The sequence below is a fragment of the Rhinatrema bivittatum genome, chromosome 16 (genome assembly GCF_901001135.1).
Source record: "Rhinatrema bivittatum chromosome 16, aRhiBiv1.1, whole genome shotgun sequence".
NCBI lineage: Eukaryota > Metazoa > Chordata > Amphibia > Gymnophiona > Rhinatrematidae > Rhinatrema > Rhinatrema bivittatum.
In genome coordinates, this window is record NC_042630.1 from 1,163,126 (window position 1) to 1,186,398 (window position 23,273).

Consider the following 23,273-nt stretch of genomic DNA (forward strand, 5'->3'; position numbering starts at 1 on the left):
ATACTACACAGACGTTACAGGCACACATAACACAGCAGCGCTCTCACTCCTGTGACCTTCCATACTACACAGATGTTACAGGCACACATAACACAGCAGCGCTCTCTCTCCTGTGACCCTCCATGCTACACAGACGTTACAGGCACACATAACACAGCAGCGCTCTCTCTCCTAGGACCCTCCATACTACACAGACGTTACAGGCACACATAACACAGCAGCGCTCTCACTCCTGTGACCTTCCATACTACACAGATGTTACAGGCACACATAACACAGCAGCGCTCTCTCTCCTGTGACCCTCCATGCTACACAGATGTTACAGGCGTACATAATACAGCAGCGTTCTCTCTCCTGTGACCCTCCATGCTACACAGATGTTACAGGCACACATAACACAGCAGCACTCTCTCTCCTGTGACCCTCCATACTACGCAGATGTTACAGGCGCACATAACACAGCAGCGCTCTCTCTCTCCTGTGACCTTCCATACTACACAGATGTTACAGGCACACCTAACACAGCAGTGCTCTCACTCCTGTGACCTTCCATACTACACAGATGTGACAGGCGCACATAACACAGATACGCTCTCTCAGATATTACGCACAGTCACTGGACAGAATGCTACCCAAGACAAGACTTGCTTTTAGAACCCCTTCCTTTTTTGGGTTTGCAGATTCACAGACTGACTCAAAGCAGCAGTCTGGCACCTCCCGCCCTTTGCAAAACAGCCCAGATTACAGAGATATTCCAGACAGAGCCCAAAGAGCAGCATACACTCTCCTGTGACAACCCAAATAGCAGCTTTGTCTCCTCAACTATTCTGCAGGTGTTGTCTTTCTCCCAAGGGTGGTTCTGCTTTCTGAGCACTCACCCTTGCAATCTGACTGTGATGGGAGGCGTTACTTCCATCTGATGGTGCTGGTGCAGTGTAGCCATCATGCTGTCCTCTGGAAATTACTCTCCTGCAGTCCAGACATTCACTTCACTGGGACTCCCGAGTGTCCCTGGGGAAAGGAATCAAATTAAGATTAATAATTTGGCAGGATCCCCGCCCTTCGTTTGGACTAGGTGCAGGCCACGATAGCCAGGATTCAGGAAGGGGATGTGGGTCATGGTGAGCGCAGCGCCACGCTGGGAGGAATCCTGATTCTTGCCTGTGTCTCTGCCCACGCCGTGGTCTGAGGTGCTGGGAGGTGTTGCGCCCCTTCCTTATGGCCAGAAGGTAAGTGGCACCTGGGGAATCCACGGGATCGTCATGGAGATGGCTCTTAAAGGAGGAAGTTTGGCTGTGACAGGCGGGCTCAGAGCGAGGAATGGCAGTACAAAGGGCTCTGTGTGATCTTACCTAGAGCTCAGGTGCCTGTTAATGTGTAATATGAGAGAAAGGGATTTGCAATTATGAAGGTTTCAGTTACCAGTGGGGAGGGAGAAAGAGACAGAGAGTAAGAAACACCTGGGAACCAGAACCAGCCATGCATTTCCCCTGCACTGTGCAAAATGCAAAGAGAGAAGAGGAAAATCACAGACTTCCCACAAAAGAAGGAGCAGGAAAACCTGCGTCTAATCCTGGGGGAAAGAGGAGAAACAGCAGCGAGAGCAGCAGAGTCTGTGGGATCCTGCCCCCAGGCCAGAACCAGGATCTGAGCAGAGACAATTCGGACCAGCACCAGAACCCGGGATCTGAGTAGAGACAATTCGGACCAGCACCAGAACCAGGATCTGAGCAGAGACAATACGGACCAGCACCAGAACCTGGATCTGAGCAGAGACAATCCAGACTGGCACCAGAACCCGGGATGTGAGCAGAATCTATTTATTTTATTAATTTATCTTTATAACTGCTCCCCAACCTGCACAAGGTTGTCCAAAGCGGTGTACAATAAAACATAAGAACATAAGAAATTGCCATACTGGGTCAGACCAAGGGTCCATCAAGACCGGCATCCTGTGTCCAACAGTGGCCAATCCAGGCCACAAGAACCTGGCAAGTATCCAAAAAGAACTTTCTCCGATTAGTTTTAAATGTGCCCCATGCTAACTTCATGGAGTGTCCCCTAGTCCTTCTATTATCCAAAAGAGTAAATAACCGATTCACATTTACCCGTTCTAGACCTCTCATGATCTTAAACACCTCTATCATATCCCCCCTCAGCCGTCTCTTCTCCAAGCTGAACAGTCCTAACCTCTTTAGTCTTTCCTCATAGGGGAGCTGTTCCATTCCCCTTATCATTTTGGTTGCCCTTCTCTGTACCTTCTCCATCGCAATTATATCTTTTTTGAGATGCTGCGACCAGAATTGTACACAGTATTCAAGGTGCGGTCTCACCATGGAGCGATACAGAGGCATTATGACATTTTCCGTTTTATTAACCATTCCCTTCCTAATAATTCCCAACATTCTGTTTGCTTTTTTGACTGCCGCAGCACACTGAGCCGACGATTTCAATGTGTTACCCACTATGACACCTAGATCTCTTTCTTGGGTTGTAGCACCTAATATGGACTCCAACATTGTGTAATTATAGCATGGGTTATTTTTCCCTATATGCATCACCTTGCACTTGTCCACATTAAATTTCATCTGCCATTTGGATGCCCAATTGTCCAGTGTCACAAGGTCTTCCTTCAATTTATCAGAATCTGCTTGTGCTTTAACTACTCTGAATAATTTTGTATCATCCACAAATTTGATTATCTCACTCGTCGTATCTCTTTCCAGATCATTTATAAATATATTGAAAAGTAAGGGTCCCAATACAGATCCCTGAGGCACTCCACTGCCCACTCCCTTCCACTGAGAAAATTGTCTATTTAATCCTATTCTCTGTTTCCTGTTTTTAACCAGTTTGTAATCCACGAAAGGACATCGCCTCCTATCCCATGACTTTTTAGTTTTCTTAGAAGCCTCTCATGAGGGACTTTGTCAAATGCCTTCCAAAAATCCAAATACACTACATCTACAGGTTCATCTACTATACAAAATCCTACCATACGAAAAGACACTAGGTAAGGACATATAAGTTACAACTCAATATTCACGTTATTATACGACAAGACACTCAACAAGACGTATTGTCGTAAATGATCCATACAACATCCTTTCCAAGAATTAATGTTAAAGTCATAATAACAAGACTCTCCGTAGGACGTACTGCCGTCACTGTTTCAGGTTTAATCTCTGAGTAAGAATTTAATAAAGTGTAAAGTTACAATGTTAAATAAAAGTTAATTACAATGTTAAATAAGATGTATTTACAATGTTAAATAAGACTATATTGATGTTATAATGTAAAACAGGAAGTCCCTACTTCTTGAACACAGTTAAAATGTAAACCGATGTGATATTCCAAATTGAACACAGGTATATAAAAACTAATAAATAAATAAATAAATAATATAAAATCTATATCCACATTTATTAACCCCTTCAAAAAAGTGAAGCAGATTTGTGAGGCAAGACTTGCCCTGGGTAAAGCCATGCTGACTTTGTTCCATTAAACCATGTCTTTCTATATGTTCTGTGATTTTGATGTTTAGAACACTTTCCACTATTTTTCCTGGCACTGAAGTCAGGCTCACTGGTCTATAGTTACCCGGATCGCCCCTGGAGCCTTTTTTAAATACTGGGGGTTACATTGGGCACCCTCCAGTCTTCAGGTACAATGGATGATTTTAATGATAGGTTACAAATTTTTACTAATAGGTCTGAAATTTCATTTTTTAGTTCCTTCAGAAACCTGGGTATATACCTTCCGGTTCAGGTGATTTACTACTCTTCAGTTTGTCAATCAGGCCTAGCACATCTTCTAGGTTCACCATGATATACTTTTCTAAAATAAGAATGAACTCGTTTTGATCTTAAGCATGAATTTGTTTACTACTAAGCCTAATAACATGTTATGTTTTTACAGCCCTTGTCAACCCCTTTATCCCTATAACCTTATTTTGTAAACCGTCATGATGGCGTTATTTTGATGTTTCCGAATGACGGTATATAAAACTCGTTAAATAAATAAATAAATGATTTGGTTCAGTCCATCTGAATCATTACCCATGAAAACCTTCTCCATGAAAACAAATCTTAACACCAAATCCAGCAAAAAATTAAACCAAGAGAGACTTCAGAACATTGTCTATCCCGACCAGTTTAATAAGCCAAGAAGAAAAAAGCCTTAAGGTGTTTCCTAAACAATTCGAACTCCTGCTTCAGTACTTCAGGGCCAACTACTGAGAAAATACGAGCCTGCATCTGTGCTCCAGGCACTGCTCCAAAAGAGGGTAGATGCTCTATCATCAGCCAACTAGAGCAGAGGAAATGAGCTGGAGAGCACCACATCGACTTCTGCCCCTCCTCACCTCAAGGAATGAAGGAGCTTAAACCAGATCCCACCCTCAGTGGGGAACCAGTGCAGGAGCCTGAGCCAGACAAGATGCCACAGTCTACCCACATGCAGACCATTGCAGTAATCCTGGTGAGATAAATGGTCTGGATCGCAGATCTAGAGAAAGCCACTGACCAAAAATGTACTCACAACTGTTTCAAAGAGCTGTGTGGATGACTTGAGAGATCTGGATGTGCAAACTAAAATCCAGGCCAAGCATAATCCCTGAAGATTTTACTTTAGGGCCCAGGCTATCTCCAAATAATACAAGGGCCAAATCCTGCATTGGATTACTAATAGTGAGAAATTTGATTTTTGGCAATTTACTAATAACATGCTCTTTTTCACCCCATCTACAATCCAGACCAGCATCAGAACCTGGGAACTGTGCAATCCAGACCGGCACCAGAACCTGGGAACTGTGCAATCCAAACCGGCACCAGAACCTGGGAAGTGTGCAATCCCGACTGGCACCAGAACCCGGGAACTGTGCAATCCAGACCGGCATCAGAACCTGGGAACTGTGCAATCCAGACCGGCACCAGAACCTGGGAAGTGTGCAATCCCGACTGGCACCAGAACCCGGGAACTGTGCAATCCAGAGCGGCACCAGAACCTGGGAAGTGTGCAATCCAGACCGGCACCAGAACCTGGGAACTGTGCAATCCAGAGCGGCACCAGAACCTGGGAAGTGTGCAATCCAGACCGGCATCAGAACCTGGGAACTGTGCAATCCAGACCGGCACCAGAACCTGGGAAGTGTGCAATCCCGACTGGCACCAGAACCCGGGAACTGTGCAATCCAGAGCGGCACCAGAACCTGGGAAGTGTGCAATCCAGACCGGCACCAGAACCTGGGAACTGTGCAATCCAGACTGGCACCAGGACCTGGGACGTGTGCATGGGATTTCTCTTCTGCACTTTGTAATCCTGTCCTTTATCCAATTTATGTGCCACCAGAGCAGGAAAGTTTTGAATATGATTCTGAATCCAGGAGTCAAGAGAGGGAAATTTGTAACTACAGGTCCCCTTCATTCCTAAATCCCACAGACAAAAGGACTGAGCCTACTAAACGGTCACCAACCCTCAGCTCGCACGCCTCTACCAAAGGGGATTGTCCCACTAGGACCTTACAAACCCCTGGGAGCAAGGCTCTCTTCTAAATCTAAATAATTTTTCTCCGACTGCAGAGCTGCAGATTTTGCACCATGCTGTGTCCAGCATGCACTAGATTTTGCATGCTGGAGACAGAGAAATACTGAGGGACTGCAGGAGTCACACTGGGATTATATGGCAGCGTCAGTGAAACTTTCTCTGTCTCCATCTGCTGGTGGGGAGGCAAAACCCAGGAGTACGTACAGGGAACTACAGCTCCCAACCCTTCATGCCTAAATCTGGCCATCTTGAGAACAGAAACTCACCACCTGCAGCCTCCAAACACTACTCAACCATTCCCCGGTTCTGTCACATTATTTTGTGATCTATTTAGGTCTTAGTTCTTTATTGTATTTAGCATGTTTACATTTTTTACACTTTGCAGGTCGAATAATCTTCCTACTCCACTTTTCATGACTGTGCTGTATTCCTGCTTTATGTGTATCAGTGTGACACCTGCACGGGGCTCTGATGGAGATCTGCTCTTCAGCTGTCTGTGCTGTATTCATGCTTTACGTGCATCAGTGCAATGCCTGCATGGGGCTCTGATGGAGATCTGCTCTTCAGCTGTCTGTGCTGTATTCATGCTTTATATGTATGTGTGACACCTGCATGGGGCTCTGATGAAGATCTGCTCTTCAGCTGTCTGTGCTGTATTCATGCTTTATGTGTATCAGTGTGATGCCTGCATGAGGCTCTGATGAAGATCTGCTCTTCAGCTGTCTGTGCTGTATTCATGCTTTTATGTGTATCAGTGTGATGCCTGCATGGGGCTCTGATGAGGATCTGCTCTTCAGCTGTCTGTGCTGTATTCATGCTTTATGTGTATCAGTGTGATGCCTGCATGGGGCTCTGATGAGGATCTGCTCTTCAGCTGTCTGTGCTGTATTCATGCTTTATGTGTATCAGTGTGATGCCTGCATGGGGCTCTGATGAGGATCTGCTCTTCAGCTGTCTGTGCTGTATTCATGCTTTTATGTGTATCAGTGTGATGCCTGCATGGGGCTCTGATGAGGATCTGCTCTTCAGCTGTCTGTGCTGTATTCATGCTTTATGTGTATCAGTGTGATGCCTGCATGGGGCTCTGATGAGGATCTGCTCTTCAGCTGTCTGTGCTGTATTCATGCTTTTATGTGTATCAGTGTGATGCCTGCATGGGGCTCTGATGAGGATCTGCTCTTCAGCTGTCTGTGCTGTATTCATGCTTCACATGCATCATTGTGACACCTGCATGGGGCTCTGATGAGGATCTGCTCTTCAGCTGTCTGTGCTGTATTCATGCTTCACATGCATCATTGTGACACCTGCATGGGGCTCTGATGATAATCAGTGCAGTAGCAGCTCTGAGTTACTTAGATAATAACAGGAGCAGCTGAACATGAGGAACATTCAAAATGCTTCATAAACATTGATTTATCTCATCAGGAAAGAAAATACAAATCAGAAAGGAGTAATCAAACATTTATTTAAGTTCTGGTCAAGTAACTGCCATTATTGCTGTGAAAATACAGATGTGAGGAATGTTTTGGGACAGCTGCACCTTCTGGCTAAACAGATAATACAAAATAAGGATTATTTATACAACGAGTATAATAGAAACATGTGGAAAACCTGTTAGGACCATCAGATTCTGCCCATCCCATAAGAAAACAAATTTTAATTTATTTCCAGAAACTTTCCACTATGAAAAGTGACTTCTTCAGACCAAAGACAGACTTTCTGTAGGAGTTTCCCCACAGAAAATGCACGAAATGGGGAAATCCTGCATCAAGAAAAAAAGCACGCGTCAAAGTAAGCGCAGCTCACACCCCCGTAATGCACAGAGGCCCGAGTAGACACGCTGCCTGCACAGCTGCTCAAACTATGTTTCAACTCCTAGACTGCGTCTGTATCCAGACCCGCTGCATACTGCGTGACACAGGAGAGCTCCAAGCAGTCCCATGTACGCCTCCAGTATGTCCCCTGCTCCTTCCTCTGGCTGTCCCTCGCTACTTCCTGGCTTTCATAGATCCTTTTCCTATTTTGAAATTAGCCCTATAGGGCCCCACAACCCATGAGGAATTGTGAGGGGACGAGGGTGTGGGAAATAACCCAAGCCAGATCCAACAACGGAAGAAAAACAAGGCTCCTCATGGTTGGCCGTGCTGACCGATGACATCACAGCTTGCCACTTGCTAGGGCCGTGATGTCATCTGCCTGCATTCTCCACCCTTTCCCACACTGGCACAAGGAGATGGGGAGGGGGCAGTGACAAAGAGTCAACCAGCAAGACACACGGAATTTAGGTTCCACTCAGGTTTATGTGCACCCATAATTACAGAAAATAGGGATGAAAACAATTTCCCAGGAGATAGGCAGAAAGAGCCATGGTGCGGCATGAGAAGCACTGATAGGTCACATGATCCATGCCGACTACGGAGAGCTGCCCCCCACACCCTGGACAAGATACCCTGCTCAGGATGAGTTGCCAGCACTGACTCCCCCCCCTCCGTGGCTAGGTGTAGTCATCGGAGGCAGAAATGTGGACTTCAGCTTCCCGGCCATGGCGGCAATCTCTGGATCCTGTGCCTCATACGACTTGATGAGCCGTGCAAACTTCAACACTCCTGGAGGAGAGGGGGGAGAGAGAAGTGGTCAGTGAACACATGGGGAGTGTCCCCCTCACCTCCTTCCTAGGAGTCTCGATTATCACCTCCTCCCCCAAGTGTCTTTTCCTGAGTCTCTCTTTGCTGGAGGGCTCTCTCTCCATGATGTTATCCCAAGGGTCCTTCTTATCAATCCCTGGGTGTCTCTATCCCTGTCCCCTGGGTGCCAGCCCCTCTTACCTTCCCCATCACTGCTGAATCCATAGGCTTTGATCACTTCCTGCTGGATCTGAGTTGCCACTGGCAGCACGAACTGCAGCATTTTGCCCATGTCGTTGCCAGCGTTGTCACGAGCCTCCTCCAGGCGAAGGACATTCTCTGGGGAGCCAAGGGCCTTAATCACCTCTGCCAGCACCACTGGAGAAGAAGCGAGAGACAGCGAGCAATAAGCAGTAAGAAGGTCCACTATATGAAGAAGCCCCTTCATTTGTCCACTGCACAAAGACTTCCTACGTCACCTATAGGCAGCACAAAGACCTCTTCACCTATCTACAACATGAAGACCCCAGACTTTTTTTTATTATATATTTGGATTTTATGAATGTTATTTTGTATGTCACCTAGGCCTTCATTGAGTTAGGCAACTAATACATTGTAATACATGTAAATATAAAAATGAAGACTTCCCTTCACTGACCACAGCACACACACCCTCTCCTTCACCCCTTCTCCACCTGTACACAACATGAAGACCCCCGCCTCTTTTGTCTAGCTTCAGAATGTTCTTCAACCCTCATCAGTCTCCATGACCCCTCTAACCTTTTGCCTGCTCCATTGTCAAGGATACAGCCTGCCCCTGGCCCCCTGATGCAATTGGTCTTTGCAGGCTTGACATGAGGACTGAGTGTGTACGGTGGGAAGAGGGATGGAGTGGAGGGGTAGCGTCCCTTACATAAGCGCTGTGGGAATAATTTATAATAAAGATCCCTGTGTTTTACCACTAAGGCTGCAGATGCGCACGCGCATACGTCAGGCTGTATCAGTGGGCATGCGCCTCTCCCTGCATAAAGCTAAAGGCTCTATTAGGGTGTGCGTCTTTCTCCCTGTGTAAAGCTGTATTAGCGTATGAGTGGGTCTCCCTCGCCATAAGGCTGCATTGTGAATACGCCGCTCCCCCTCCCTCGCGCTTCCTAAAGGAGGCTTCCAGGTCCAGCCACTCCTGAGGCCTGTCGCCCGCAGGTAGGGAGGCGGAAGTGCGGGCGTGCAGACGCCTGCGCACAGATACAAAGCTTGGGAGGACTTCCGGGCCCGGCCGCTCCTAGAGGCCTGACACCTGCAGGAAAGGAGGAGGAAGTGCAGACGGTGTGTGAGCATACTCACGCATGCGCACAGAGACAAAGCTTGGGCGGGCTTCCGGGCCCGGCCGCTCCTAGAGGCCTGACACCTGCAGGAAAGGAGGAGGAAGTGCAGACGGTGTGTGAGCATACTCACGCATGCGCACAGAGACAAAGCATGGGCGGGCTTCCGGGCCCGGCCGCTCCTAGAGGCCTGACACCTGCAGGAAAGGAGGAGGAAGTGCAGACGGTGTGTGAGCATACTCACGCATGCGCACAGAGACAAAGCATGGGCGGGCTTCCGGGCCCGGCCGCTCCTAGAGGCCTGACACCTGCAGGAAAGGAGGAGGAAGAGCTAACACACGCATGCGCAAAAAAGACAAAGCGTGCGTGTTAACGAGCGATGCTTGCAGGAAAATCAAACGAGCAAATGAACTTCTTGCAAACAAATCTATGCAAATACATTTTATTAAAATTCACTGTGATTAGCCGAAGCCACGCATGACGCGCAGCCAGGATAGAAAGCACTCATCACGAGAAACTCAAGCGCGCCACGCCCACACACCATCACCACGTCATCTTCTCTTTACCAATCAGAAGCAGCTCCCCTTTAAGGAGAACCTTCTAGACAAATTCTAAAAGAGCTAAAATCACTGCTTCCAGGGTCCCCCGCCTGCCCCTACCCAGCGCCGCGCCGCCCCACCTCCCGTCAGGGTGAGAAAAGGAGCGGCGTTCCGACGCACGCAAACGGGCGACGAGGAAGCAGCTCCCACAAGCCGACACGGAGAGGGAGAAAAAGGGACAGGGAGAGGCCAAAAAGAACAGAACCTGCAGCCAGCGACAGCGACTCCCAGCAGCCTGCGCGTCAATATTAGCATAAGGCGGGGCCATGAGCAACGTCGCAGAACCAGCTCTCCTTTAAAGCTGCAGTCCCCGGAGATACGCGGATGCAACAGGCAGTCATGGATCGGGGAAGGGTGGGTTAGGGTGAACATAATTAGGGTAGGACAGGCCAAGGCACTCTTAATATGATAATGGGTGCAACAGTGTGGTCTATTTTTATTAGATATTTATGACATCAGATTCACCTCAAGCTGTTAGGGGCACTGTCCTTCATACCCAGGACACGATCCATGTCAAGCACCCCAGCCCGATGTTAGGGGCACTGTCCTTCGTACCTAGGACATGATCCATCTCCTAGCACAGTCTGAGGGGCATGCTCCTTCATAGCCAGGACACGATCCAGCACCCCAGCCCGGTGTTAGGATCACTGTCCTTTGCACCCAGGACAAGATCCATCTCTCAGCACAGTGTTAGGGGCACTGTCCTTCATACCTAGGCCATGATCCATTTCCCAGCACCCCAGCCCGGTGTTAGGGGTACTGTCTTTCATACCCAGGACATGATCCATCTCCCAGCACCCCAGCCCAGTATTAGGGGCACTGTCCTTCATACCCAGGACATGATCCATCTCCTAGCACAGTGTTAGTAGCATTCTCCTTCATACTAAGGACATGATCCATCTCTCAGCACAGTGTTAGGGGCTCTGTCCTTCATACGTAGGACATGATCCATTTCCCAGCACAGTGTTAGGGGTACACAATCAGTCTCCCAGCCCCCCAGAACAGGGCACTGTCCTTCATACCCCAGCAATGCTCCATCTACCTGCACCCCAGCATTGTGTTAGGGGTGCTGCTCTTCACGCTGAGAGGACACACTCCATCTCCCAGCACCAGTTCAGCAAAGAGATGGATAGCTGGATGCATAGCTAGATAAGAAAAAAAGAAGCTAACACGAAGACTGTTACCTCTGCTGATTCTGCACCCCTGAGAATCGCCCCTGAAATAAGATGATATACACACAGTACAAGCCTTTTAAAATTATTTTTGAGATGTTTTGTTTTGAAATGCAGAAGAGATACAAGACATTTGAGTTCCAGACAGAACATTACACAGTTTTCAAAGTGCTCTATGTACATACAGGGTTAATGCCACTACAATTCAGCCGCAGATCATGGGAGACTATAGCAAACCCTGTTCTTTCCTTCTGTTGGGATTGGGATCAGTGTGTGCAGGGTTAAAGATGAGATGAGAAGGTGCAGGGCCGAAGGAGACCTGCCCTTAGCTCATGCCGGGTCAGTGTGTGGTGTGTAAAGGAGACCTGCCCTTTCCTCAGGCTTTCAGATCCTGATTGGATTATAATGCTTAACACAATATGATAGAATAACTATGATATCATCATACAGACACTTTGGATACCCCGTCTCGTACTCAGAAAAAAAGTGCTGCACTCCCACGTACAGAAATAAATTACAGAGGAAAAGAGAGTTACAGCAGCTTTCTCACTTCCCGAGACCCGCACCCCCCTCCCAGATTTACTGATGCACCTCACTCGTTTCATCCTTAGCAGAAGTGAAAAGCACAACTCCAGCTTTTGTTAAATGGAAGACTGGAATCTAAAGACACAGCGAGGTAAATATTCCCAAGATTAAATCTACCTCGGTGAGCTTCTGTCTGGGGTAGGGGTTTTACACTTAGTGCTTATCCAGGTAAATATGTGCAGGCAGTGCTGTCCTAAATCTAACCAAATGTGCAGCAGGACACTGAACTGCTTACCTGCAGCTGAATATCAGGACAACATTGTGTGCTCTGCCATCGCACAATACTGACCTCCTTGTGACTTCAGGATGGAAGCGATCCATGTACAGACCAGACCTGCTTCCTTATTCTCACAGCCACTCAGGGCTCATTTCCACTCCCTCTCTGTCACTCGGGGGCCATCTCCACTCCCAGTTACTCAGGAGGCATCTCCACTCCCTCTCTCTCACAGTCACACAGGGGCCATCTCAACTCTCTCTCCCTGTCGCTCAAGGACCATTCCCTCTCCCTTTCTCTCACACTCAGAGGAATCTTCACTCTCTCCCTCACACTCAGGGATCATCTCCACTCCCTCACACTCAGGGATCATCTCCACGCCCTCTCCCTCAGGGGTCATCTCCACGCCCTCAGGGTCTATTTCCACTCCTTCCCCCTCAGGGGCCATCTCCACGCTCTCTCTCCCTGATACTCAGGGGCCATCTCCCTGATACTCAGGGGCCATCTCCACGCTCTCTCTCCCTGATACTCAGGGGCCATCTCCACGCTCTCTCTCCCTGATACTCAGGGGCCATCTCCACGCTCTCTCTCCCTGATACTCGGGGGCCATGTCCACACTCTCTCTCCCTGATACTCAGGGGCCATCTCCACGCTCGCTCTCCCTGATACTCAGGGGCCATCTCCACACTCTCTCTCCCTGATACTCGGGGGCCATGTCCACGCTCGCTCTCCCTGATACTCGGGGGCCATCTCCACACTCTCTCTCCCTGATACTCGGGGGCCATCTCCACACTCTCTCTCCCTGATACTCAGGGGCCATCTCCACGCTCTCTCTCCCTGATACTCAGGGGCCATCTCCACGCTCTCTCTCCCTGATACTCAGGGGCCATCTCCACGCTCGCTCTCCCTGATACTCAGGGGCCATCTCCACACTCTCTCTCCCTGATACTCGGGGGCCATGTCCACGCTCGCTCTCCCTGATACTCGGGGGCCATCTCCACGCTCTCTCTCCCTGATACTCGGGGGCCATCTCCACGCTTTCTCTCCCTGATACTCGGGGGCCATCTCCACACTCTGTCTCCCTGATACTCGGGGGCCATGTCCACGCTCGCTCTCCCTGATACTCGGGGGCCATCTCCACACTCTCTCTCCCTGATACTCGGGGGCCATGTCCACGCTCGCTCTCCCTGATACTCGGGGGCCATCTCCACGCTCTCTCTCCCTGATACTCGGGGCCATCTCCACGCTCGCTCTCCCTGATACTCGGGGGCCATCTCCACGCTCTCTCTCCCTGATACTCAGGGGCCATCTCCCTGATACTCGGGGGCCATCTCCACGCTCTCTCTCCCTGATACTCAGGGGCCATCTCCACGCTCTCTCTCCCCCTGATACTCAGGGGCCTCTCTGTGCTCTCCATGGACACACAGGTTCAGCCCAGCCCTGCTCCCATCCTCTCATAGGCTCTTCTCTGGTTTCTAACAGATCCAGTCTCTGGGGGCCACCTCCACTCAGCTTCTTTTCCCACCCTCTCCCTCTTTTCTTTTATCTTCTTTTCCTTCTCTCATCTTCTCCTTTCCCCTCTTCTTTCCTTTCTGCTCTCTCCATTTTTCTTTGTTCTGCTTTCTCCTCGCCTCTTCCCTTCCCCATCCCTGAGAGGACACGGAACATCTCCAGAACCTGGGAATTGTCCCAGTTATTGTCTTTTCTCTACTTTATCTTATTATATTATTCCTTCATTTTTAACTTTTTTAATGATTTCTTTTGGCAACATAAATACAAATTGTCAGGCCAGGAAAGTTTCCTGAATCTTATGAGACAATGAAACAGAGGACATGAGAGAGAGGGAGCAAGGAGGGGAGAGTGAGGGGAATGAGAAGAGGGAGACTCAGGGAGAGAGAAGGGAATAAGGAGTGAGACAGAGATAGTGAGAACAAGGGACACACAAACCCAAAGAGATAGAGGATTAAGGAGAGACACACACAAACACGAAGAGAGCGAGGATTAAGGAGAGATACACACAAGGAGAGAGCAAGGGACACACAAACACGAGGAGATAGAGGATTAAGGAGAGATACACACAAGGAGAGAGCAAGGGACACACAAACACGAGGAGATAGAGGATTAAGGAGAGATACACACAAGGAGAGAGCAAGGGACACACAAACACGACGAGATAGAGGATTAAGGAGAGATACACACAAGGAGAGAGCAAGGGACACACAAACACGACGAGATAGAGGATTAAGGAGAGATACACACAAGGAGAGAGCAAGGGACACACAAACACGAGGAGATAGAGGATTAAGGAGAGATACACACAAGGAGAGAGCAAGGGACGCACAAACACGAGGAGATAGAGAGGAATAAGGAGAGACACACGCAAGGAGAGAGAAAGGGACACACAAACACGAAGAAAGCGAGGATTAAGGAGAGATACACACGCAGGCAGAGAAAGAGAGCAAGGGGAGAGAGGGGAATAAGGAGAAACACAGGGAGAGAGAGCAAGGGACACACACAAACATGGAGAAGAGAAGGGAGTAAGAAGAGACACACACACAGGGAGAGAGACACTAACACACAGGGAGAGACACTAGCACACAGGAAGAGACACTAACACACAGGGAGAGAGACACTACCACACAGGGAGAGAGACACTAACACACAGGGAGAGACAGTAACACACAGGAAGAGACACTAACACACAGGGAGAGAGACACTAATACACAAGGAGAGAGACACTAACACACAGGAAGAGAGACACTAACACACAGGGAGAGAGACACTAACACACAGGGAGAGACACTAATACACAGGGAGAGATGCTTCCATCCCTAATTTGCTTAGCTACTTTGTCTTTATCAGGTTTGCTTCTGTTATCAACTAAAAAAAAAAAAAATCCTGGAGAAGGGGCACTCAGGGACTTCTATGCTGCTTTTTGATAGCCTGATCTCAATTCCAACAGAAATGATAAAAATTTGAAAAGGTGAAAAAAATAGAACAGGAATAAAAATAATTAAATGTAGAGTACGTCATTTGTACACATCAAGTTTTCATTTCCTCCCCCTTCACAATCTATCCCCACCTTCAATTCATATACTTTTGTCTCTTTAAAATATTGTTTAAACCCTTTGTGAGGTGGGGGAGGGGAGCATAGGTCAATTCAGCAATCTGATTGGCTGAAAGTAGCTCCTTCCACCCACTTCTCCCTTTCCTGGATTGTTCCATTCTGTCTGATGAGAAGGTCGCAAAGTGATAGGGTGGGTCTGCTACTTTTCTTGTGTAATATATTTGAAGTTTGCCGTCTTCTTGCTTGGTGGGAGAAGTGGGATCCATTGTTCACCTCTTGAACATAATTAATTGTGAATAGATCACTGGTGAGTAGAACGGTGAGTGACACGAGGCTGTGCCACATCAGAATCCTCTCAATCGCCAAAGGGAGCTGCTGCTAGATCTTACAATCAGAGGATGGCAAAATATCCCACCCCATCGTCCTTTATCGCCTCCTCCAGCCAAAGGAATAATATTGCAGTCCTGTGGGGTAGAATGGAGGGGGCCACAGGATAGTCCCCATTCTATATGAAAAGGCCCAGAGCCCAGTCATGACCAGAAGCCATGTTGAAGCAGAGGACAGCAAAGGGTTACTTGCAAATGCACGAGGAGGACCCTGGACAGTGAGCTCCTGCACCTCCACCTCCTAAGGTGCCAGGTCCTGACGGCTGCCTCTCCAAGCTGAGGGACCCCTCCATCCCTTCAGGTTTCTTTCTTTTCCATATCTGCTGCGGTAGTAGAGCTAGGAATTCACATTTTCTGATTGGTCATTCCAGGCAGTTCCAAACAGATACATGAATGTATATTTTTCTATAGGACATATGTAAGTCTTAAATATTGAAACAGTTTTCAGTCAGTGCTTTTTGTGGGATGAGGGCAGGGCTGCTTCTTGTTCTTTCCGGACAGAGGAATACAGACAGGAGCAAAGAAAAAGGGTGCAGGAGAGGCAACACTTTTCTAGGTATGTGGATCTCCTGCTACTGACATCACCGCAGGGTGAGACCAAGATAAAAATGAAATTTGAAAGAAAATGTATATAAACAGAAATGAGGTGGAATATACACAGCGATCCTTGCACTGGGTCTGCCACCTCACGTCCTCCGTGCTTCCGGGTCCCATATCTGTTCAGCCATCCACTGATGGCCCCTCACATCCCTCCCATGCCTGCCCTCTGATCTTTGGCACACAGATGCACTGATGTCGTTGCATGGCGCCTTACAGTGGCTTATCACTCTCTTTCTTCAGATGACTACAAAGAAAAAAACAGAATACACATTAGAATGGATAATGTGAGCTTCCTGGAGTGCAAACCCTGAGGAGAAAAGAACAGGGAACAGGCACTGGATATCTGGAGAGAATCCCATTCCCTGAGGGGAAAGGAACAGGCACTGGATATCTGGAGAGAATCCCATTCCCTGAGGGGCAGAGATCAGGCACTGGATATCTGGAGAGAATCCCATTCCCTGAGGGGGAGAGATCAGGCACTGGATATCTGGAGAGAATCCCATTCCCTGAGGGGGAGAGATCAGGCACTGGATATCTGGAGAGAATCCCATTCCCTGAGGGGGGAAACAAGCACTGGATATCTGGAGAGGATCATATTCCCTGAGGGGGGGGGGGGGTGGAACAGGCACTGGATATCTGGAGAGAATCCCTTTCCCTGAGGGGGGAAACAGGCACTGGATATCTGGAGAGAATCCCATTCCCTGGGGGGGGGGGGGGGGGGGGAAACAGGCACTGGATATCTGGAGAGAATCCCTTTCCCTGAGGGGGGAAACAGGCACTGGATATCTGGAGAGAATCCCATTCCCTGGGGGGGGGGACAGGCACTGGATATCTGGAGAGAATCCCATTCCCGGGGGGGGGGGGGGGTGGTACAGGCACTGGATATCTGGAGAGAATCTCATTCCCTGAGGGGAAAGGAACAGGCACTGGATATCTGGAGAGAATCCCATTCCCTGGGGGGGGGAAACAGGCACTGGATATCTGGAGAGAATCCCATTCCCTGAGGGGGGGAACAGGCACTGGATATCTGGAGAGAATCCCATTCCCGGGGGAGGGGGAACAGGCACTGGATATCTGGAGAGAATCCCATTCCCTGAGGGGGGGAGAACAGGCACTGGATATCTGGAGAGAATCCCATTCCCGGGGAAGGGGGAGCAGGCACTGGATATCTGGAGAGAATCCCATTCCCTGAGGGGGGTGGAACAGGCACTGGATATCTGGAGAGAATCCCATTCCCTGAGGGGGGAGAACAGGCACTGGATATCTGGAGAGATTCCCATTCCCGGGGGAGGGGGAGCAGGCACTGGATATCTGGAGAGAATCCCATTCCCTGAGGGGGGTGGAACAGGCACTGGATATCTGGAGAGAATCCCATTCCCAGGGGAGGGGGGGAGGGGGGGGTAGGCACTGGATATCTGGAGAGAATCCCATTCCCTGAGGGGGGTGGAACAGGCACTGGATATCTGGAGAGAATCCCATTCCCTGAGGGGGGGGGACAGGCACTGGATATCTGGAGAGAATCCCATTCCCTGAGGGGAAAGGAACAGGCACTGGATATCTGGAGAGAATCCCATTCCCTGAGGGGGGGGGGGGAACAGGCACTGGATATCTGGAGAGAATCCCATTCCCTGAGGGGGGGAGAACAGGCACTGGATATCTGGAGAGAATCCCATTCCCCGGGGGAGGGGGAACAGGCACTGGATATCTGGAGAGAATCCCATTCCCTGAGGGGGGGGGGGGGAGAACAGGCACTGGATATCTGGAGAGATTCCCATTCCTGGGGGGGGGGGGGGAGCAGGCACTGGATATCTGGAGAGAATCCCATTCCCTGAGGGGGGGGGGGGAGAACAGGCACTGGATATCTGGAGAGATTCCCATTCCTGGGGGGGGGGGGAGCAGGCACTGGATATCTGGAGAGAATCCCATTCCCAGGGGAGGGGGGAGGGGGGGGCAGGCACTGGATATCTGGAGAGAATCCCATTCCCTGAGGGGGGGGGGGGACAGGCACTGGATATCTGGAGAGAATCCCATTCCCGGGGGAGGGGGGAGGGGGAGCAGGCACTGGATATCTGGAGAGAATCCCATTCCCTGAGGGGGGGGGGACAGGCACTGGATATCTGGAGAGAATCCCATTCCCGGGGGAGGGGGGGGGGGGGAGCAGGCACTGGATATCTGAGCTTCCTGGAGTGGGGGGAAAGCTCTTGAATAGAAGCTGGGATGCCCCTAGAGACAGGGCCGGGGGGATTCTCACCTGTAATACTCCTCCTGGCCAGGCAGTGGCACCCCATGCAGTGGGTGGTGGGTGTGGAGCCACTGTTGCTGCTCCAGTGCCAGTCGCTGCAGCTCCGCTGACTGGGCATGCATGGCCTGAAGCTGGTGCGCGGCAGACATGGGGGATGAGAGGGAGCCCGGGAGATCCCGGTACGGTGCAGCTGCCCAAGAGAAGAGGAATGGAGAGAAGTGAATGGGGGACAGGGGATTGCTGCAGTTGGAAAGGAGAGAAAAGGAAAAGAGAGACAGAGAGATGGAGAGACAAGCAGAGCGTACAGGAAATGGAAGAAGAGATTACGCTACTCTGCAAGCAATCCCTGTCTCTCTGTGACTCACTGCCCCATCTCTCCATCCATCACCTCCCCTTCCTCTCCCACTCTTCTCTTCATCCATCACCTCTCCTTCATAAGAACATAAGAACATACCATACTGGGTCAGACCAAGGGTCCATCAAGCCCAGCATCCTGTTTCCAACAGTGGCCAATCCAGGGCATAAGAACCTGGCAAGTACCCAAAAACTAAGTCTATTCCATGTAACCATTGCTAATGGCAGTGGCTATTCTCTAAGTGAACTTAATAGCAGGTAATGGACTTCTCCTCCAAGAACTTATCCAATCCTTTTTTAAACACAGCTATACTAACTGCACTAACCACATCCTCTGGCAACAAATTCCAGAGCTTTATTATACGTTGAGTGAAAAAGAACTTTCTCCGATTAATCTTAAATGTGCTACTTGCTAACTTCATGGAGTGCCCCCTAGTCCTTCTATTATCCGAAAGTGTAAATAACCGATTCACATCTACCCGTTCTAGACCTCTCATGATCTTAAACACCTCTATCATATCCCCCCTCAGCCGTCTCTTCTCCAAGCTGAACAGCCCTAAACTCTTTAGTCTTTCCTCATAGGGGAGCTGTTCCATTCCCCTTATCATTTTGGTAGCCCTTCTCTGTACCTTCTCCATCGCAATTATATCTTTTTTGAGATGTGGCGACCAGAATTGTACACAGTATTCAAGGTGCGGTCTCACCATGGAGCGATACAGAGGCATTATGACATTTTCCGTTTTATTCACCATTCCCTTCCTAATAATTCCTAACATTCTGTTTGCTTTTTTGACTACCGCAGCACACTGAGCCGACGATTTCAATGTGTTATCCACTATGACACCTAGATCTCTTTCTTGGGTTGTAGCACCTAATATGGAACCCAACATTGTGTAATTATAGCATGGGTTATTTTTCCCTATATGCATCACCTTGCACTTGTCCATGACCTCCCCTTTCTTTTCCCTCTCCCCACTCATACTCTTCATCCATCTCACTATCCCATCTCTCCATCAATCAGCTCCCTTTCCTCTTCCCCTCGCCCCTCTATACAGACCCCTGCTCATCTCTTATCGGGCCTGATGCACCCCTTTCTACTGCCGGATCTCACCGAAGAGCTGGTGTCTCAGAACCTCATTCTCATGGAGGGGGTGGGGCAGCAATGGGTTGGGCAGGGTCCCAGCGGGATAAGGAATCCTGGTCAGGTGGGACCCAGAGGTCAGCGGATCCATCAGGGGATGAACAGAGGCCGAGGCTGAAAGAAGAGATAAAGATGTAAGTCAGCGAGAGTGCCGAGGGGAAAAACACATGTACCTACCCCTCCTATCCATCCCAAGGTATCCTCTACCCCCAGCTCCCCCCTCTCCCCCCACCTATCCATCCCAAGGTATCCTCTACCCCCAGCTCCCCCCTCTCCCCCCCACCTATCCATCCCAAGGTATCCTCTACCCCCAGCTCCCCCCTCTCCCCCCCACCTATCCATCCCAAGGTATCCTCTACCCCAGTTCACACCTCTCCCCCCTCCTATCCATCCCAAGGTATCCTCTACCCCCAGCTCACACCTCTGTCCCCTCCTATCCATCCCAAGGTATCCTCTACCCCCAGCTCACACCTCTCCCCCCTCCTATCCATCCCAAGGTATCCTCTACCCCCAGCTCCCCCCTCACCTATCCATTCCAAGGTATCCTCTACCCCCAGCTCACACCTCTCCCCCCCCCTCCTATCCATCCCAAGGTATCCTCTACCCCAGCTCACACCTCTCCCCCCCTCCTATCCATCCCAAGGTATCCTCTACCCCAGCTCACACCTCTCCCCCCTCCTATCCATCCCAAGGTATCCTCTACCCCCAGCTCCCCCCTCACCTATCCATTCCAAGGTATCCTCTACCCCCAGCTCACACCTCTCCCCCCCTCCTATCCATCCCAAGGTATCCTCTACCCCCAGCTCACACCTCTCCCCCCCTCCTATCCATCCCAAGGTATCCTCTACCCCCAGCTCACACCTCTGTCCCCTCCTATCCATCCCAAGGTATCCTCTACCCCCAGCTCACCCCTCTCCCCCCTCCTATCCATCCCAAGGTATCCTCTACCCCCAGCTCACCCCTCTCCCCCCTCCTATCCATCCCAAGGTATCCTCTACCCCCAGCTCACACCTCTGTCCCCTCCTATCCATCCCAAGGTATCCTCTACCCCCAGCTCACACCTCTCCCCCCTCCTATCCATCCCAAGGTATCCTCTACCCCCAGTTCACACCTCTCCCCCCTCCTATCCATCCCAAGGTATCCTCTACCCCCAGCTCACACCTCTCCCCCCCTCCTATCCATCCCAAGGTATCCTCTACCCCCAGCTCACACCTCTCCCCCCCCTCCTATCCATCCCAAGGTATCCTCTACCCCCAGCTCCCCCCTCTCCCCCCCACCTATCCATCCCAAGGTATCCTCTACCCCCAGCTCCCCCCTCTCCCCCCCACCTATCCATCCCAAGGTATCCTCTACCCCAGCTCACACCTCTGTCCCCCCCTATCCATCCCAAGGTATCCTCTACCCCCAGCTCACCCCTCTCCCCCCTCCTATCCATCCCAAGGTATCCTCTACCCCCAGCTCACACCTCTGTCCCCTCCTATCCATCCCAAGGTATCCTCTACCCCCAGCTCACACCTCTCCCCCCTCCTATCCATCCCAAGGTATCCTCTACCCCCAGCTCCCCCCTCACCTATCCATTCCAAGGTATCCTCTACCCCCAGCTCACACCTCTCCCCACCTCCTATCCATCCCAAGGTATCCTCTACCGCAGCTCACACCTCTCCCCCCCTCCTATCCATCCCAAGGTATCCTCTACCCCCAGCTCACACCTCTCCCCCCTCCTATCCATCCCAAGGTATCCTCTACCCCCAGCTCACACCTCTGTCCCCTCCTATCCATCCCAAGGTATCCTCTACCCCCAGCTCACCCCTCTCCCCCCTCCTATCCATCCCAAGGTATCCTCTACCCCCAGCTCACCCCTCTCCCCCCTCCTATCCATCCCAAGGTATCCTCTACCCCCAGCTCACACCTCTGTCCCCTCCTATCCATCCCAAGGTATCCTCTACCCCCAGCTCACACCTCTCCCCCCTCCTATCCATCCCAAGGTATCCTCTACCCCCAGTTCACACCTCTCCCCCCTCCTATCCATCCCAAGGTATCCTCTACCCCCAGCTCACACCTCTCCCCCCTCCTATCCATCCCAAGGTATCCTCTACCCCCAGCTCACACCTATCCCCCCTCCTATCCATCCCAAGGTATCCTCTACCCCAGCTCACACCTCTCCCCCCCCCACCTATCCATCCCAAGGTATCCTCTACCCCCAGCTCCCCCCTCTCCCCCCCACCTATCCATCCCAAGGTATCCTCTACCCCCAGCTCACACCTCTCCCCCCTCCTATCCATCCCAAGGTATCCTCTACCCCAGCTCACACCTCTCTCCCCCTCCTATCCATCCCAAGGTATCCTCTACCCCAGCTCACACCTCTCCCCCCCTCCTATCCATCCCAAGGTATCCTCTACCCCCAGCTCACACCTCTCCCCCCTCCTATCCATCCCAAGGTATCCTCTACCCCCAGCTCACACCTCTCCCCCTCCTATCCATCCCAAGGTATCCTCTACCCCCAGCTCACACCTCTCCCCCTCCTATCCATCCCAAGGTATCCTCTACCCCCAGCTCACACCTCTCCCCCCTCCTATCCATCCCAAGGTATCCTCTACCCCCAGCTCCCCCCTCTCCCCCCCCCCCCACCTATCCATCCCAAGGTATCCTCTACCCCCAGCTCACACCTCTCCCCCCCTCCAACCATCCCAAGGTATCCTCTACCCCAGCTCACACCTCTCCCCCCCTCCTATCCATCCCAAGGTATCCTCTACCCCCAGCTCACACCTCTCCCCCTCCTATCTATCCCAAGGTATCCTCTACCCCCAGCTCACACCTCTCCCCCTCCTATCCATCCCAAGATATCCTCTACCCCAGCTCACACCTCTCCCCCCCTCCTATCCATCCCAAGGTATCCTCTACCCCCAACTCACACCTCTCCCCCCTCCTATCCATCCCAAGGTATCCTCTACCCCCAGCTCACACCTCTCCCCCTCCTATCCATCCCAAGGTATCCTCTACCCCCAGCTCACCCCTCTCCCCCCTCCTATCCATCCCAAGGTATCCTCTAACCCCCAGCTCACCCCTCTCCCCCCTCCTATCCATCCCAAGGTATCCTCTACCCCCAGCTCACCCCCTCCCCCCCTCCTATCCATCCCAAGGTATCCTCTAACCCCAGTTCACACCTCTCCCCCCTCCTATCCATCCCAAGGTATCCTCTACCCCCAGCTCCCCCCTCTCCCCCCTCCTACCCATCCCAAGGTATCCTCTACCCCCCAGCTCCCCCCTCTCCCCCCTCCTATCCATCCCAAGGTATCCTCTACCCCAGCTCACATCCCCCCCCCTCCTATCCATCCCAAGGTATCCTCTACCCCCAGTTCACACCTCTCCCCCCCCCTCCTATCCATCCCAAGGTATCCTCTACTCCCAGCTCACACCTATCCCCCC

At 50.8% G+C, this 23,273-nt stretch overlaps 3 protein-coding genes and 1 non-coding gene across 9 annotated transcripts in view; all 4 read right to left on the reverse strand.

Moving 5' to 3' along the window:
• PTPN6 (protein tyrosine phosphatase non-receptor type 6) overlaps window positions 1–1,323 on the reverse strand; it is a 61,064-nt gene extending 59,741 nt beyond the window's left edge. Inside the window, exons 1-2 of one of the 2 annotated variants that reach the window (XM_029580651.1) lie at window positions 1,162–1,323; window positions 879–1,011 (exon numbers count right to left, since the gene is read on the reverse strand). In XM_029580651.1, the coding sequence (XP_029436511.1) occupies window positions 879–946 (68 nt within the window). In that variant the 5' untranslated portion in view covers window positions 947–1,011; window positions 1,162–1,323. Of the gene's footprint in view, window positions 1–878; window positions 1,015–1,161 lie in introns of those variants that run through there. The other variant, XM_029580652.1, reaches the window with a different exon arrangement.
• A 5,666-nt stretch (window positions 1,324–6,989) lies between these two features.
• Window positions 6,990–9,642, reverse strand: C16H12orf57 (chromosome 16 C12orf57 homolog). Of its 4 annotated transcripts, none has more exons than XM_029581518.1 (3): window positions 9,621–9,642; window positions 8,370–8,546; window positions 6,990–8,150 (listed from the first exon to the last, which is right to left on the reverse strand). In XM_029581518.1, the coding sequence occupies exons 1-3, from the start codon at window positions 9,622–9,624 to the stop codon at window positions 7,999–8,001; spliced, it is 333 nt and encodes a 110-aa protein (XP_029437378.1). In that variant the 5' UTR covers window positions 9,625–9,642; the 3' UTR covers window positions 6,990–7,998. The 4 variants fall into 4 exon arrangements, with proteins under 4 accessions (XP_029437378.1, XP_029437376.1, XP_029437375.1 ...); XM_029581516.1 differs by lacking the exon at window positions 9,621–9,642 and adding an exon at window positions 9,510–9,605; XM_029581515.1 differs by lacking the exon at window positions 9,621–9,642 and adding an exon at window positions 9,128–9,409.
• Window positions 9,643–10,061: 419 nt separating this feature from the next.
• LOC115078934 lies at window positions 10,062–10,119 on the reverse strand. The gene has a single exon (XR_003853175.1). It is a non-coding gene; the product is annotated as a U7 small nuclear RNA (small nuclear RNA).
• A 1,211-nt stretch (window positions 10,120–11,330) lies between these two features.
• The window catches only part of ATN1 (atrophin 1), a 34,087-nt gene continuing 22,144 nt past the window's right edge, over window positions 11,331–23,273 (reverse strand). For both annotated transcript variants that reach the window (XM_029580179.1, XM_029580178.1), the window contains exons 8-10: window positions 19,818–19,961; window positions 18,362–18,542; window positions 11,331–16,354 (exon numbers count right to left, since the gene is read on the reverse strand). In XM_029580179.1, the coding sequence (XP_029436039.1) occupies window positions 16,321–16,354; window positions 18,362–18,542; window positions 19,818–19,961 (359 nt within the window). In that variant the 3' untranslated portion in view covers window positions 11,331–16,320. The remainder of the gene's footprint in view (window positions 16,355–18,361; window positions 18,543–19,817; window positions 19,962–23,273) is intronic.

Bases quoted from the DNA above. Each gene is read 5' to 3' on its own strand.
- C16H12orf57 (XM_029581514.1), bottom strand. From the start codon at position 9,024: ATGTCAAGCCTGCAAAGACCAATTGCATCAGGGGGCCAGGGGCAGGCT. The intron at 8,547-8,948 runs GTTAGAGGGGTC...CTTCTTCTCCAG, and splicing joins GACAATGGAGCAGGCAAAAG to TGGTGCTGGCAGAGGTGATT. The intron at 8,151-8,369 runs GTAAGAGGGGCT...CCTCTCCTCCAG, and splicing joins ATTCAGCAGTGATGGGGAAG to GAGTGTTGAAGTTTGCACGG.